The following is a 15,872-nucleotide window of genomic DNA, read 5'->3' on the forward strand; positions in this document are numbered from 1 at the left end:
TACTAATACAAATAAGAAATTAAGAGTCTAGAAAATTTTTACTCACCGGGGAAGAACAAAAAGCAGTTGGAAACCACAGAACTGTACAGGTTAAATCTAAGCTCTAGAAAGCATTTCTCACCCTGAGAAAAAAAGCTAAGAGCCCGGTGTCCATAGTCCTTCAGGAAGGCCACGCATTGTCATTATCACATTTCTCATCAAACGTTGGGTGCCCTTGTGGAACGTGGACGTTCTCCGGAGGACACACACAGACCATGGGAACCCGGGCTGTGCTGGAGGCACGCAGAGCCAGGGCGTGACGGGGGCACACGGAGGTGGTTGTAGGCACCTGTGCCACAGTGCTGGTCAAACCATAAACCGCCAGCGAGTGTGGCATGGACAGCGACCGGTGGGAATGGACGCCAGCTGCAAGTGGCAAGCACAACCGCCCCAGTGCACATTCGCTCAGCATCAACCCTGAGTCCCTGAAGGGGCTTCTGCTTGGTGCTGGGAGCGAGGGGTCCAAGAAGCCTCCTGGAGAAGGGGAGAGAGTGGCTGAGTGGAATCCTGCGGGAGGAATGGGGCCGGCTGGGTGGTGGGAAGTCAGGGGAGCTGTACAGAGCCCCTCTTTGGCAGCGTGGGCAATCCTGGGGATCCTGGCTCACAGACCACCCGCAGCTCTCTTGGAAGATGTCTGCCTCTCCAGCTTTCCTAATCAGTTCCTTTATGCCCTCTGGATGGGAGAGGGGTTTAAGAGTCCTCTGATTCCCTGATACCCCCTCTGAAATCCATTGACGTCAGTCTCTTCCGTAACTTTCACAGGTGTCTGCCGGCACCATGGAGGTTCACCCAAACCTTTGGTTTTATCACCATGTTTTATGTTTTCCAAGATGAGGGAAGAAGTCGGGGGAGGTACATGTTTAAGTCACATGGGACAGAGAGTTGAAGAGGTCAAGTGCACATACCCAACCCACAGAGAAACGACTTTCAGAGAGCTCAGTGGCTAAGGCGCTAGGAATTCAACACCCTTTTAATATTGAGTTTTCCAAATGCCTTTATCACTTAAGACTTTTATTTCCTCTTACAGATGTTGACTCTATCTCAGAATATTGCTCAACTCGAGGCCCAGGTGGAAAAGCTCACAAGAGAGAAGGTTTCGGCTGTTAACCAACTAGAGGAAATCCAAAACCAGCTTGCCTCCCGGGAGATGGACGCCACAAAGGTACAAAGAAAGGTTTTGTGGGACCAGCTTGCTTCCACTGCCCCAGTACGCTCCACCCAAAGAAAGATTTTAGTTTAATAATTACTTAAATATTTTGGACACATTTTTCCCTAATGCACAAAGCTCAGAAAGCAGTTTGGTGCAGAAAAGTTTTGTTATTTCAAGATAATAAAGGTCCACCTCCTTGTCATTCGGCGAAACAAGTAGAGCACGTAACCATCGGCAGGCCCTTCCTGCGCTGGGTGCCGCAACACGGCCCAAGGATCAGTTAAGACACGTATAGTGTTCTCACAGACCTGCTGAGTTCCGTGGCTGAGACAGGCTCCTAAACAAGCCAGCTTTATTACTTTAGTTATGGAGCATTTGATAAAACTAGTATTCCTACATGTGCTAATTAGGAGTAATTTTTGCCAGAGGTAGCGTAAGTTTGGTCCTCACAATAACACCGAAAGACGTACTTACGACATCAAAACTGTGTTTCACATAAAAATTGTGTACCTCCCATTCATTTTCAGACTTGGCCTCTGAAATCAAGATTCTAAGACTACAGCCAATTATTTTGTTGGTCTTTAAATTTACACTGTAAAATGCCAGTGTTCGCTGTCTGGGCCTCACAGACTTGTGAACCTGGGACTAAAGTATTTCATGATCTTAACTGGCCGATGTGAGGTCCACATTTAAGACACACTGGAAGTCTATGTAGATTTCAGGAATCAATTGCTTTAACACTAGGAAAGTGAACGTGGATACGCATGACATAGTAAGATAAATGAATCTGGTTTTGACCGATAGATTGTTTTAAAATGCATACCCTTTTCATACTGAATTTTATTTCTCAACATATTTTCCTGAATTTTGACACATCTTAATGCTGTTGTTTTATAACTTAGTAATTAAATGAACTTTGATATACATTCAGAAAGGGCACCCGTTTTTTCTTTTTCTTCCTTGAATTTGTATAATTACCATTTGTTTTGTAAAATCAAGCTAGCAAGTGCAGAGATTTAAAAATATTATTTTTGCCGACGTAACTAATGTGTTGGTATGAAGGGCGGAAGTAGGAGAACTGATGCAGAGAGGGGCAAACGGTGAAGCCAGAGTGACGGATGAATGCTTTGGCAAGGGTCTTCAGGTCATTGTACGGAAAGAACTTCCGGTTCAAATGTGCACAGTAAAGAATGGACATAGTCTGCCTCTAGAATTGTCCAAAGGGACTCAGGCTTAGGAAGAGTGCCTGAGGTTGCTTTCAACCTTGAGATCATAGAATTCTAGTCCAATTTAATTTGTCAATTTATTTTAGATAGGATTTAAATGTTATGGGCAAACTTATCCAATGCTAAACTGAAAGTAGTAAGGCAAGGGAACTTTAAAAATTAAATCAAGGAGTAAAATCGTTTTAAATAAGGCCTAATAGTTATACATTTATTACATATAACACCTTTGTGCTGGTGTCGGGTTTTACACACCGTGGCTTTACTATTTCTGATATTACCAAGTTGCATATTTTCATTTCGTTCATGTACTCACATCAAATAAATTGAAACAGGGTAGACCTCAGAAAGGAAGTAAATTAAGGCCCTTCCAATTTCTTTTTGCACTCTTAATTTTTAGATTTTATTTAGCTTTTAAGTGAATTACTTTTTGCAAATGACTAATTTTTTGAAACAGGAAAAATCAACTCACACATTGAAAGCATTTGTATTTCAGATAGAATTTTTAGTCATTTCATTACTTTCCTAGCTCTTTGAGGGGAAAAACTAGTGGCTTTTTCTTCTGCCTTGTCACAATGACAAGAACTTTTGAATGCAGCCTAGTTCCTTTTTTAAAGTATTTTTTATTTGAACATAGGAAACACATATAGCTTGTCTAAGATTCTAGAACCTTGATAATGATGGTACTAATTTCCAAAGTTGTAACCATCATTCTTGGAGAAATACCAAATTTGAATGGTTTTAAGCAAATATAACCAAGCATGATACATGATTTTTAAAATTCGTTTTTGTAAATAAGAGGCTGACTTAGAATTGTGTATTAATTCATCTCTCTACAGGTTCTTGTCCAAACGGCTTGAAGTTTCTTTATTTAGATTTATCTGCTAATTGCTTTTTTCCCAATGTATTTGTATCTGTAGAGATGACAGATTGAAAAAAAATTATGATGTATGCTTTTAAGATACTATGTGTGTTCATTATTTAATGATACATTGGAATTATTTCACTTCAATGTGCATTTTTCTTTCATGTCAACTCTACAGCTATTACTACGGAACGTGCCTCGTTTCAGTCTGTGACCTTCACCCGACAATCTTTCTTAACCACACAGCGCTGTGTGTGACAAGACTGACACTCTCTGCAGAGCCTGCAGTGAATCCCGGCTGCTAAACCTAAATATCAGTCATGCCATCAATGAGCAGACAGCAAAATTCCTTTATAAATGTCCTTAAATAAAAGTCTACTTGATAAAGTAGTTAAAGGAAACTTATATAACATAGAGTGTATATTTAACCATAACAATTTAAATGAATAATAGCATACCTTAATATTTTAATTAATAATTTTACCTAATTCAAATTGAGATGATATTGCATTTTGGATGGTAATATACCATTGAAACTATGATTTTACGTAATAAATCACAGGCACATGACTTAAATTCCTTAGTTATGCATTTTTGTCTGTAATCTGAAATTGTTAGACTCAACAATACCTGATATTGCCTCCACATCTTAACAGAATATTATATTGAATATTGTAAAAGAAAGTGTCTTTCTTAGAAAAGTTTTATTGTATTTTATCCATACGACCTCTAGGGGGCACTAGAAGATCTAATTGCAGGCAATGCCTGGTAGATTTCGGCAGCTATGTTGATCTAGATTTTGTGCTCTAACAGGTGTGTGGGGAAATGCGCTATCAACTGAATAAAACCAAAATGGACAAAGATGAAGCAGAAAAGGAGCACAGAGAGTACAGAATAAAAACCGTCAGGGATCTGGAAATTAAAGATCAGGTAAGAGGTGACACAGATGCGCAGCAGTCAACACGTAACTCGTGTTCCATCTGAAGTTGGTGTGGTTTTATTCCTAAGTCATTTGTTTCTATTACATTGTTTCCAACTAATAGAACCATTTGCTTAAGACTATTAAAAGAAGTTCACTTGTTGTTGCCTCAGATTATCACCTTTCACATGTAAGGGGGAGAACACCACTGCATGTATACAGTGTTCCAATCTGACAGGTCACAAATCTACTTTTGGAGATGTGTGTCTGTTACTTACAAAAGTAAAGAAAAATGTTCTAATGCACAGTTTGAACCTAAAATATCCTACATAAAGTTCTTGAGAGATGCCAACTTCAATCCCATTTTAAGTGAAAAAGTTTAAAATTTGAAAGATGAGTTGATATGTAAATATGTCAATCAAATCGATTGTTGGCCGGGTGAAACCAGTTTTAACTAAGTAACCATGAATACGTTTGCTCAGGGTGCCCAACCCGGTGAAATTAGAAATGTTAGAGAAAAGTTCCGCTTCCTTCGGTTTGAACAGGTGTTTTATATTAAATTGTTGTTGAGATCAGGGTCAGAAAGGCTGCTATAGTCGGCTGGCTCACTTTGATTCTCTATTTTTATGTTACAGTACAGAACACTGAAGGCTTTCATTCTTTATATTCCAGGAAAGCAGGCTGATGAATCTATTCAATTAAATAAGACCGAGGTCTTAGTATCAATGTTTTAAAGAAACTGCTGCAATTTAGAAGTAGGTAGCCCTAGGTAAGCTTTAAAAAATGCGTTTCTAATTCAAAGCATTTTCCTTATATTCTCCAACATATTTTCTCTTTCAACCTGATCAACTCTCTGTGACACTCACACAATTGGAAAAATACTGAAAATGAAAAAGTACTAATAATAAAACAGTATGCTGAGTTTTTCAAGTCAGAACTGAAATCCCTGGCTCTAAAGTAAAATCTAAACAAATTAAATTAAATCCTGCTTTTGTACCATTACATTCAAAGGGTTACAGGGTTTTACCGTTCCAGAAGATTTTTCATTACGAACGTGTACAAATAATGGAGCTATTTCCTTCCATCCAGTTGGGGGCGTGCCTGATAGTGAAATTGAAAATTCTCTTTATCAGGGACGGAAGGTTAGAACTACCAGACCAAACACAGAACTTTCCTCTGCTGATGCACCGTGGCTTGTTTTTAAAGGGTCGTGTTGGCATGGTCTCACGATACTTGTTGTATGGCTTTTGTGGTTTTCTGTCGCAGCCGCTGGCGTAACATTTAGGACTCACTGGAAAAATATAGCGAGGAAGATTTTCTGACTTATTTAAATTTACATTATAATGTTCCAAAGAGAAAAAATACAATAGGAACAATGACATTATAATATCACTTGTAAATGAATAATGTGTATACTATTAGTCTTTCAGCATTATATCTCACATCTCATTTTAATTAACCGGCGATGGTGTGGAGGCTTAAGTGGTGGGATTTTAAAAGGAGTTTTCATTGGTAAACATTTCCTGCTAGATAAGGAAACATGAGCTGTTTTATAATGATTTTTAGTGTTGTTTTTCGATAGAGCTGTGCCTTTTTAGCCGATCAGAGGGTCAGGAATTAAACCTCTGTACAGTCACAAGGTGTTTGCGCTGTGAGGTCCTCGTTACCGTGTTTCCTGGGACAGAACGTGAGGAGGTCCTATAGGCAGCCTTTGTCACTACTGTGCATGGAACAGACAGTGTCGGGAAAGTAAGTGGCGCTGTCTCATTCCCTGGACAGTCTGAGTAGCAAAGCAGCGATTGTTCTCTGGCCTCTCGGCCATGACCTGACCTTCTGTCTCTAAGACCCACGAGCTACTTCATTTGGCCACCATCTGCACTCGGGAAAGAAATTTACATTTAACTTTTAGCAGCTGGGCGTGTGGAGCATTTGTCAGAAATACCTGGAATAATATAAAGTGTGTTTAACCTTCTAAGGGTTGCAGTTATTCTGAATTGTGCAATTCAGAATAGCAAGAAGCCTATCTCTAGGGGTACACACAAGGGTGATCTTTGTAATATTGTCATTTTACCCATACTCTTGTTAATCTTACCACTTGGTACATTTCCAAAAGAGGTGGGAATCTGAGATTGGAATGTAGCGAGAACAAGGACTTTTTTGATGTATTCAGAACAGGGCAAATGGTTGACCACCAGAATCATTTTCCTTGTGACCCGAGGCTTGACTGTGGCATAATTAGAAAGAAAGGTTAGGAGAGTAGTGAATAGAAATCTCTTCCTCCTACTTCCTCCCTTTTTTTTAAATATTGTGTCAGGAACCCATGGGTGGATTATCCTTTCCATCCACTCCTTTATATGCTTCAACTTAGAGAATTCCTGTCAATTCTCAGGGTGCTTCTTATACACACACACACACACACACACACATACCACCACCACCACCACCACCACCATTAAGAAAATAAAAGGATATTTGGTTTGGAGGAAAATGGAAAAATCCAAAACTTGATTTTTATGAGATAGTTTTTGTAGGCAACAGGCAGGCACACACACCCCATCACAGGAATTTAAAAAGACATGTGAGGATAAAGAGAGGATTATCATGAATTTCCACATTTCCATCAGCATCGTTGTTTTTGCCTGTCCTGGCCCATCTTCTCACATTTTTCCCCTTTCTCCTCTTTGTCTTCGTTTTCATCAACTTTGTCCCCTCCATCTTCTGTCTTCCCCTTCATTTCCTCTTGTCTTCTTCCTCCACTTCTTTCTTTTGCTGAGGCATTTTAAAAAGGCCTCAGGCCTGGCTGGTGTAGCTCAGTGGATTGAGCGCGGGCCTGCGAACCACATGATCGCGGTTCGATTCCCAATCAGGCCACATGCAGGCCAGTTGCAGGCCAGTTCCCAGCAGGGGACTCACAAGAAGCAACCATCCATTGATATTTCTCTCCTTCTCTCCTTCCCTTCCTCTCTAAAAGACAAATAAATAAAATCTTTTTTAAAAAAGGCCTCAGACATTGTTATTTCGCCCATCAATACTTCTGTGTGCCTCTATGAAATATTTTTTCACAATCACTGTCATTTTCACACCTGAGAATATTAACAATAGTTCTGTAATATCATACAATGCCCAACCCATATTCAACCTTCCCTCACCACCTCAATCATCTTTGTTTTACAGTTGGTTTATTCAAATCAGGAAAATAGGTATGGAAGAATGTTGTAGTATTACCTTCTTTAATAGGAAATAAAGGGAAACAATACGGAATTTCAACTTTCTTTGTCTATTGTTTTCTTAAATTTCATGCATGATAACTTGATTGTGCTTTATATTTATAAGGTGCAATCATTTGAAAACAAGATGAATCAGTCCTGTGGGAAAGTATTTGGGGGACACGCTACCATGTGGCAGCCCCCCTCACCCTGTCCTGAAAGGAGCCCCGTGGCATCTGAAACTTGTCACATAATGAATTTCAGAGCCTCACACTGACGACTCGGGAATGCTGCAGGAAGGCCCCCTAGCACCTCTAGGAAGGTTAGCTGACTGAAATGAGTGGAATTTTCTTTGTCAGCTTCCACTTTGGTCGACAAATCTCAGAAGATGTTCCTTATAGCCCCAACCTTTGATCAGGGCCTCATGCAAAATGAAAACGCAGGGCCCTTTGTTCAAAAAGCAGGCAGAAAGCGAGGTTTGAGGTATAAAAATATAAACTGGTTTTCCTTCTTCTGCAGTCTTTCTCTCACTTAATGGGGTTTTCTGTTTGCTACTTAATGTTGGGGTCCCTCCAGCCTGGCAATGCCCATGGCAGAGCGTGGACCCTGCAGATTTCTCATGGGCCTGTGACTTCCGGGCTCTCCTGTCCACCAGCTGCAGAACCACACACCACCCCAGTGGGAGCAGAGGGACTCGTTCTCCCCAGCCCAAGCTGGTCAGACACATGGCCCCTAGAGATGGCAGGCTCCAGTGTGGAAACACTTGGTTTCTGCAGCAGGGGGAACAGAGGCTCCACACTGAGTCCCCTTCGTGTGCAGGGCTGTGGTGCATCTGGCCTGGGACAGGCAGGTTGCCTGCATGTCCTGCCCTGAGATGCCAGAAGTGTGCACACTCAACCCAACCTCCCCCCCCCCCACCTCATCCAGGCTCCTGCCAGGGGCAAGGGACACAGTAGAACAGGTGCCACCCTAGGTGGAGGACAGCAAGGTTGCAGGGCCAGGAAAAGGAAGCTGGAGGGGCAGGAGTGTCTATTTAGACCTGCCCTCGGGCTGCTGAGAGAGACAGGGACAAACAGGACTGCATGCAGGAGCCAGGCCCACCTTCCATCAGACTGCACTTGGGAACCAAATTCCGGTATGAAATCCTTAAGCTTTCTGAGACATCAACCACAGAGCATTAAACTGCAAGCAATGATCACACGCCCAGGAAGCTGCTGTGGCTGTGGGGGTAGGCAGACTGAGGTTTGGGGTGCTGATGCCCACGCTTACCTACCCACTGCCGTGTACAGACATGGGTGGGCCAACTGCAGCCCACGGGCCTGCTCTGACCTGCCGCCAGCTTTCCCAGAGGCAGCTGCAGGAGAACCAGCCACACCCACTTGCTCACCTGGTGTCCGAGGTGCCTAGCTACAGGGAAGGCAAGTTGGGGGGCTGTGGCAGAGACCACGTGAGCCACGGAGACTGAAATGTTTGCTGTCTGACCCATCACAGAAAGTTCGCCAGCTCCTGCCCGAGGTACAGAAATAAGGCTGTTCAAGTGTCCCTGGCCTACGAGAATGCGGAGCTCAGCGCAATGTACAGGTCACACACTGTGTGGGCACACAGTGCAATATGCAGGTCACGTGCCGTAGAGATGTACACTTGAAGCTTATGTGATCCTATTTACCAATGCCACCCCAGTAAATTTAACAGAAAAATACGTGGAGCCTTGAGATGGGAGACTCACTGATCTTAAATCATACCTTCGTGGTATTAGCATGTTTCTGGTACAGCAAATAAGCCTCCCCCCTCATCTCTTAGTCATCAAATGGCATTGTCACGTGGGTGAAGGGCTGGGGGTAGGGCCACTATCTCATTAGTGGCACGTGGCTTAATAATGCCTTCAATGGGGATGTAAATATAGAAAGTTGTTTTATATTTACAATTTTGGTTTTCAGTTGGTAAAAATGCCACAGATAAGACTCTCTTACCAACACTGTGAAAGTTATCATTTTGGAGTTGTGGCTACTACTGGGCAGGAAGCACTGACATTCAAATTGGCCTGAGGGGGGTAGTCAATGTAGATATTTAAGGGTAGAGCGCTTGAACAAAAGAAATAGATTAGGAAATTCTGGCCAGAAAAACTAGAGCAAAAAAGGATTTGGGGTTTGCTTATGTCTACAGCAGTGTGATTCAGCAGTTTAATAATTCCGACATTGAACATGGACTGTATCAACATAGGAGTAATTTCCCAGGCTCCACTGAATTAATTAGGTGGTGGGAAGGAGTGTGTCTATATTGTCTGGCTTTGTGTGAAGATGAGAGGAAGCCTGGCAAGTCCTAAAAATAAGTCCTCCTTAAAGCCAGAGAAATAAAAGCAATACAGACAAGCTGAAAACCAGCACCTTTGTACTCAGACCTTGCTCACGGTCTCCAAGGGCATGGCAGAGTCTCTCAAGGACCCACCTGCTCTTGATCTTCAATGTGGGAAGAATAAGAGCAAAGGGATTTAATCTCAGGAACTGGGGGTCACAATAGCTGGAAATAAGGACTTTGTGGCGGTAGGAAGATTGGAACCGATTGTTGCAACAGGCAGTCGGGGGTTTCCTCCTCTGAAATGTTAGTTTTAAATAGCAGCCGCAACGTGGGTTACCCGGAGATCCCTCCAAAAGACCTCCGAGGTCCACTGTCTTCTCACTGATTCTGGAAACACCCAAGAAATATTTCGCTGTATCTGCTCAAGGGGCCAGTGGTGGTATCAGTCTTTTTCTACATGTAATTTAGCACCAACAGATTCAAGTCGAATCCTGTTGGGCTCTGTTCTCTGCTTTGTGTCAGTAATTCTGTATTCTCTCTCCCGGAGGCTTTTGGGGAATATTCTGAGGTAATAGATGGCTTCCACCCACCACCTGCAGTCACACTTCTCTCGCTCAGCGACGCCTGGGAGAGGGGCCACTTGGGCATGTCGCGCGCACGTGTGATCACTCGGTCCTGGTGATGACAGAGTTGCTCCCCAGCGTTCTTCACACTCTCTCTCATCGCCGGAGCCTTAGCACCTTCCTTCCCCTGCTCTGCGCTCCAACACCAGCCCTTCCCAAAGGCTTGGCCTGCCCAGACCGGGATCCTGGACCCTGTGGGGTGAGAACTAGAAGACCCAGGTCCTGCCCTTGGGGAGTTTATATTCTAGGCGAGGAGACAGAGGACACATTTGAACATGCCTTAAAAATACTTGCAAAGCAGCCTATCGACAAGTGCAAATTAATGTAGTGTGAACTTCGTGCTGGCTACAGCCCATGAGAGGGGGAATCTGGTTCCATGTGTGTGATGCAATAAGGCTTTTTTTTTTATAGCATCTTCCCTAAGTATGCCCTAAAGCATTGTTCAGCATACTTAGAGAAATTTGTGTTCTTATCACCGCCTCACCAAGAATGCTGAGAAAATTCTTCAGCCTGGCGTATGTCTAATCAATCAGTCTCTTTTGTTCTTGTCTTGTGTGATGTTTGAATGGGACAAATAGGATTATGGAAATAATTCAGAGCAGCTCCACTTAATAAAAGATGATTGGAGTTATTATTTTTCTAAAAGACCATGTAAAATAAAGCTCATTTCTTCATTTTAAATCATAATGATGTTGCTACAGTCACAAAATTAGCAGTTAAAAAGTAAGTTTGAGGTTTTTCTTTTTCTTACAAAAAGGGAGAGTGCCAGATTGGTCCAGTAACTAACACCACGTCGGATCCCTTGGGGCATTTCGCATTGGCCAACTGTGGTAATGACTTGGGCCGTGACTTTAGGGGGCAGACTGTATTTACCTGGTTCATAGAAACACTTTAAGTTCTTGAAAAAGAATCATTTGATTTTTAAGCAAAGATGAGAATACTCACCCTAATAAGACAGTTTAAAAAATCAAATATATAAGCAGAAACTATATCTGAAGGTAGAAATTGAAGGCTATTTAGGAGATCAGGACACAACCAGGGAACAAAAGAAGCCCATTTACAAAGAGTGTACCTGGTGAGGTAAAAACTTAGGTACAGGTGTTTGCCTTCGGATAGGAATGTAAAACTGTAAGCTGAACTCAAGAAATATCTTTGTTCTAAGGAAGGAAGACATACAACTGATCCACAACTGGCGGTGAAGAAATACAACTTTTTTCTAAATGTTCAATTTCATTGGATGATGCATAGTCTAGGCCTTAAAAATCGTTTTGTTTGACTTTAAAAGCTGGACTCACAAGGCCAGCCTGCCAACCTCGCACGGTCTCCTCTCAGGGACCAAGTCTCTGCCTTCTCTTTGAATGGGTGTCCCTGCGGGCGGCAAGAGGACAGGCGTCAGGCAGAGGTCAATGCTTGTGTTTTTCTTACAGTCCGGACATATTAGCACCAATATCCAGTGAAAGTATTACTACTTGCCACATATGTATATATTTAAAAACAATATTTATTGTATAAACATACGCACACTCACAGAAGCCAATAATCCCCTCACCCAGCAGAACAAATTGTTTTCGTTTTTCTGTTTTACCTTCCACTTTTTGTCCATATGCATCTATGATATTTGCAAGGAGTAAACATAGCCTAGATATAATTTTTCTTTTTACTTTTTTCACTTACCAATGTCTGAAGCATTTTTATGTGGCACTGCCTATCCTTCACAGAGATGCCTTTAATAGGGCCACTTAAGTGTACTTTTAAAGTAAGAAGCAGTCACAAATTTAGAATCCTCCTGCCCTAAACTTTGCTTGTGTAGGGCAAGACTGTCATTCAGCAACCATATATCACCTACATCGTGCTGGCCTAGAATGAATCTCTGTTCTTAAAGACAGAAGTATGTAAGATGGGGGATGTGGATGACTGTATGTCCAAGAGAACCTGGTCACTCCCATCAGCAAACTATGAAGAGGTTGGGGATTTAGAGGTGGGAGACATGGCATCCTGGAAGGAGGGTTAAGATGTTGCCCAGCACAGGTGGGAGAGGAGGGCATTTCGGTTGCAAAGTCCAGTGGGGCAGCTTAAGCAAAGGTCTGGGGACTGGAAGGAGGAGTGAGGCAGGGCCGGGAAGGAGTGTATGTGTCTTTGGAACATATGTGTCTTTGGATTCTGCACATGTATAAATGACCACAATATCTTAAGTGGCAAATCTCTGCTATTAAAGATTCCCCATAGAAAATGGGCTTCTGTAAGGTTCAGAGTCTCAGTGCAATTGCTCGTTCTTAACATCCTGCACAGCCTGCAACCAGGCACAGAAGTCCAGCTTGGGAACGTTTACTTCTCATTTCCTTTGTAGTAGTCTCCATGTAGTGAACAATTTTTAGGTTTTCAAGTTTCAGGTAACATCCTATGAAATGTCACTTTATTAACGATCTGGGAATCAAGCAGGATTAGCATATTAGAAATGAAGAACTGATGGTCACTTGGGTGATTTAGAGAAGATTTCCCCGTCACTAATGACAGAAGGGGAAGCATGGAGCCTACAGGGTATGACTTCAGCTGAGAGCTGTGAGTCCAAAGACCTGACTTCTTGCACTGGTTTTCCAGCTAGCTTTCTGAGCAAACCTCTCAGCCTCTCACTTTCTTTCCCAGGAAAGTGAGAAGCCTAGATAAGTGATAGCTAATGTTTTCTCTAGCTCTAAACTCCTGTGTTTCTAGAAACATAGGAAATTTGTTTCTGCCTCACTTTCTCATGCATGAAGTATTAATAAAATCATTGAAAAATTACATGAGTCTCAAGTGTCATTGCTAGTTTCCCAGTTATTCACCCTGATTTTGTAAACATGACACTTCTGTTGAGACCATGAGAATGTAATTTTACTATCAGCAATTTTCAATTGTATTCTTTACATTGTTACTAAAAATAGAACAATAAAATGTCTAGCCTTTGAAACAGCTGAATTTGATTACAAGACAGACATCATTTTATTTGCAAATAAAATACATCCATTGCTCATACAAGTCATGTAGTCTGGTCTGGACGTTAAGTGTGATACGGTGAGGGCTCAGTAAAATGGGTGGCTTATCATGGTGGGAGAGGTTTTAAAAGGATTTTTTTAAAGGCGAAGAATCTTAATAGATATTTCTCCAAAGGAGTTATACAGATGGTGGATGAACAGGTGTAAATGTGCTCGTCGTCATTAGCTATCAGAGAAATGCAAATACAGACCAAAATGAGATACTACTTTGTACCTACTAGGGTGGCTAAAATAAAAAAGATAGATAATAACAAGTGTTGGTGAAGATGTGGAAAGATTAGAGATTCATATATTGTTTGTAGCATTCTATAACAGTGCAGCTGCTTTGAAAAAAAGTCTGTAAATTTCTTAAAATGCTCAACTTAGAGTTACCATAGGATCCAGCAATTCTACTACTAGGTAAATATACCCAAGAGAAATGAAATATGACCTTACAAAAGCATGTTCACACATGTTCGTAACAGCATTATTTATAATCCTCAGAACTGGCAGTAATCCAAATACTCATCAACTAATGAACGCATAAATAAAATGTGATTGTATACATCTATATCTCTTGTAAATACTGGCAAAAAAGGGAACACATACTGATGCATTCTACAGCAGAGCCGAACCTTGAACACATTATGCCAAGTGAAGGAAGTCAGTCACGAAAGACCACATATTGTTTGGTTGTTACAGAGCTGACACAGGGGACAGTGAACAATATACTGTTACCCAATGGACCCACCCTTGTGCTCTGGGGGTCTCCCCCGCCATGTACCAGGTTTGCCTTGCCCGCCACCAGGGAAAGACATCTCTCAATGCCTGCCAGAGATTGGTGAAAAGGAAATGGATTATTTTTAAAAGAGTTATACAGACTTACAAGTAAGAACGTAATGTCTTCATTGAGATTCCAACGTCCTTTGGAATACCCACAAACACACAGTCCTTCCTTCCCCTCTTTGCCCAGTCCAAGGTACCGTATCTCAGAAAAAGAAACAGAAGTCCATGATTCTCCTCTACCCAAGCCTCATGGTCCCAAGAAGATGTGAAAGCTATATAGTCCCCAAAAGACTCAGAATGGCTGCCATGCCTGGGTTTAAATCCCAGCACCCATCTTCCTCTGCCGCACCATTTCCGATTCCTCCCACAGTTGGTCACACCTGCCAGCATTCCCGTATTCTTCCAGCTTTACTGGGCTGCCATAATAAACCCAGGCAGGTGTGGCCCCGTGGCATGGATCCAATCATTTCCAAGCTCTTACGCAGGCGCCGTAACCAGGGGAAGTTGCCTCCTGGTTACATCGTGGGTTGAAGTCACTCCCATACCCCTGGATCAAAGCGTGGCCACAGCTGTTTAACATATCTATGAAAATAGTTAAAGGTTATAGATACGTTAAATGACTGTTTTAGAGGTTATCTGCAAACGTGTTGCTAAGCAAAACAGTTCTCCATGGCCCTGCTCCATTTGTCCCATCCCCCAGTTCAGACTTGTGGGAGTGAGGACATCATATATATATGATGTCCTCAGTATATATATACATATATATATATATATATGTATATATATATACACACACACACACACACACACACATACATATATATATATTTCTAATATTTCCTGGACACCAAGTTCTGGACCCCATTACAAAGCCCTATTTGGGCCCCCTCCCTGGCTGCACCCTGTTACTTGGTTCCATTATACAAAATTCACAGAATGGACACACCGTGGATTCATGGTCGCCTGGGACTGAGGGAGTTGGGAGCAAATGGAAAGCACTGTTGATGAGTATATGGTTGCTTTTGGGGGGTGATAAAACGTTCTGAAATTGATCAGAGTGATGGTTGCCTGACTCCAGATGTACCAAGACGCATTCAATTTACACATGAATGGTAGGATTGTATGTGAATTATGTCAATAAAGCTGCTATTAGAAAATAAGATTCTGCTGTAAAACCATATTTCAGCATAATTGGGAGGGGATGGGCGGGAGTGGAAGGGAAGGCCACTCGGGCGAAAGGGACAGGGTATGCAAAGGCACTGTTCCATGTACACCTTGGGGCAGAGGAGGCACAAGTGGAGGGAGTAGAAAGACTGAGCCCCAGGATGCTGAAGTTTCTTGCTGGAAGTGGCTGTCGACCACTTGAAATCAGAGTGTGTAATGGTACCTCACTGTGGTGTTAATTTGCATTTCTCTAGTGATTAACACTACTGAACATCTCTTTACTGCCCCCGACCCGGTTATGTCTAGCTTCTTCAGTTATACCGCTGCCTCACTCTAGTTCAAGGCACCCTCATCATCCCTGGGGTTGTTGCAATAATGCCTGACTGGCTTCCCCTTTCCCTGCTTCTCCCCATTTTAGTCTCTTCAAGGCCAGAGGGATGTTGTTAAACCCCGTGTCAGATCTTGTCACTCTTCTGATTACCACCATCCAGGGTTCCCTGCCTCCGTCACTGTGAGTGACCTGCAAAGTGCTGCCCCGTCTGGCCCCCCTGCTACTTCTCTGCTCTCACCTCCTACTCCCCCGCCCAACTCCAC

At 42.4% G+C, this 15,872-nt stretch overlaps 1 protein-coding gene across 1 annotated transcript in view; it reads left to right on the plus strand.

The window, feature by feature from the left end:
• SDCCAG8 (SHH signaling and ciliogenesis regulator SDCCAG8) overlaps nt 1–15,872 on the plus strand; it is a 182,453-nt gene that overhangs the window by 51,424 nt on the left and 115,157 nt on the right. Inside the window, exons 11-12 of the mRNA XM_037069536.1 lie at nt 1,067–1,201; nt 4,091–4,207. Coding sequence (XP_036925431.1) covers nt 1,067–1,201; nt 4,091–4,207 — 252 coding nt within the window. The remainder of the gene's footprint in view (nt 1–1,066; nt 1,202–4,090; nt 4,208–15,872) is intronic.

Source organism: Sturnira hondurensis, unplaced genomic scaffold (assembly GCF_014824575.4).
Source record: "Sturnira hondurensis isolate 20B ecotype Veracruz unplaced genomic scaffold, ASM1482457v3 Scaffold0018525, whole genome shotgun sequence".
NCBI classification, from domain to species: Eukaryota; Metazoa; Chordata; class Mammalia; order Chiroptera; family Phyllostomidae; genus Sturnira; species Sturnira hondurensis.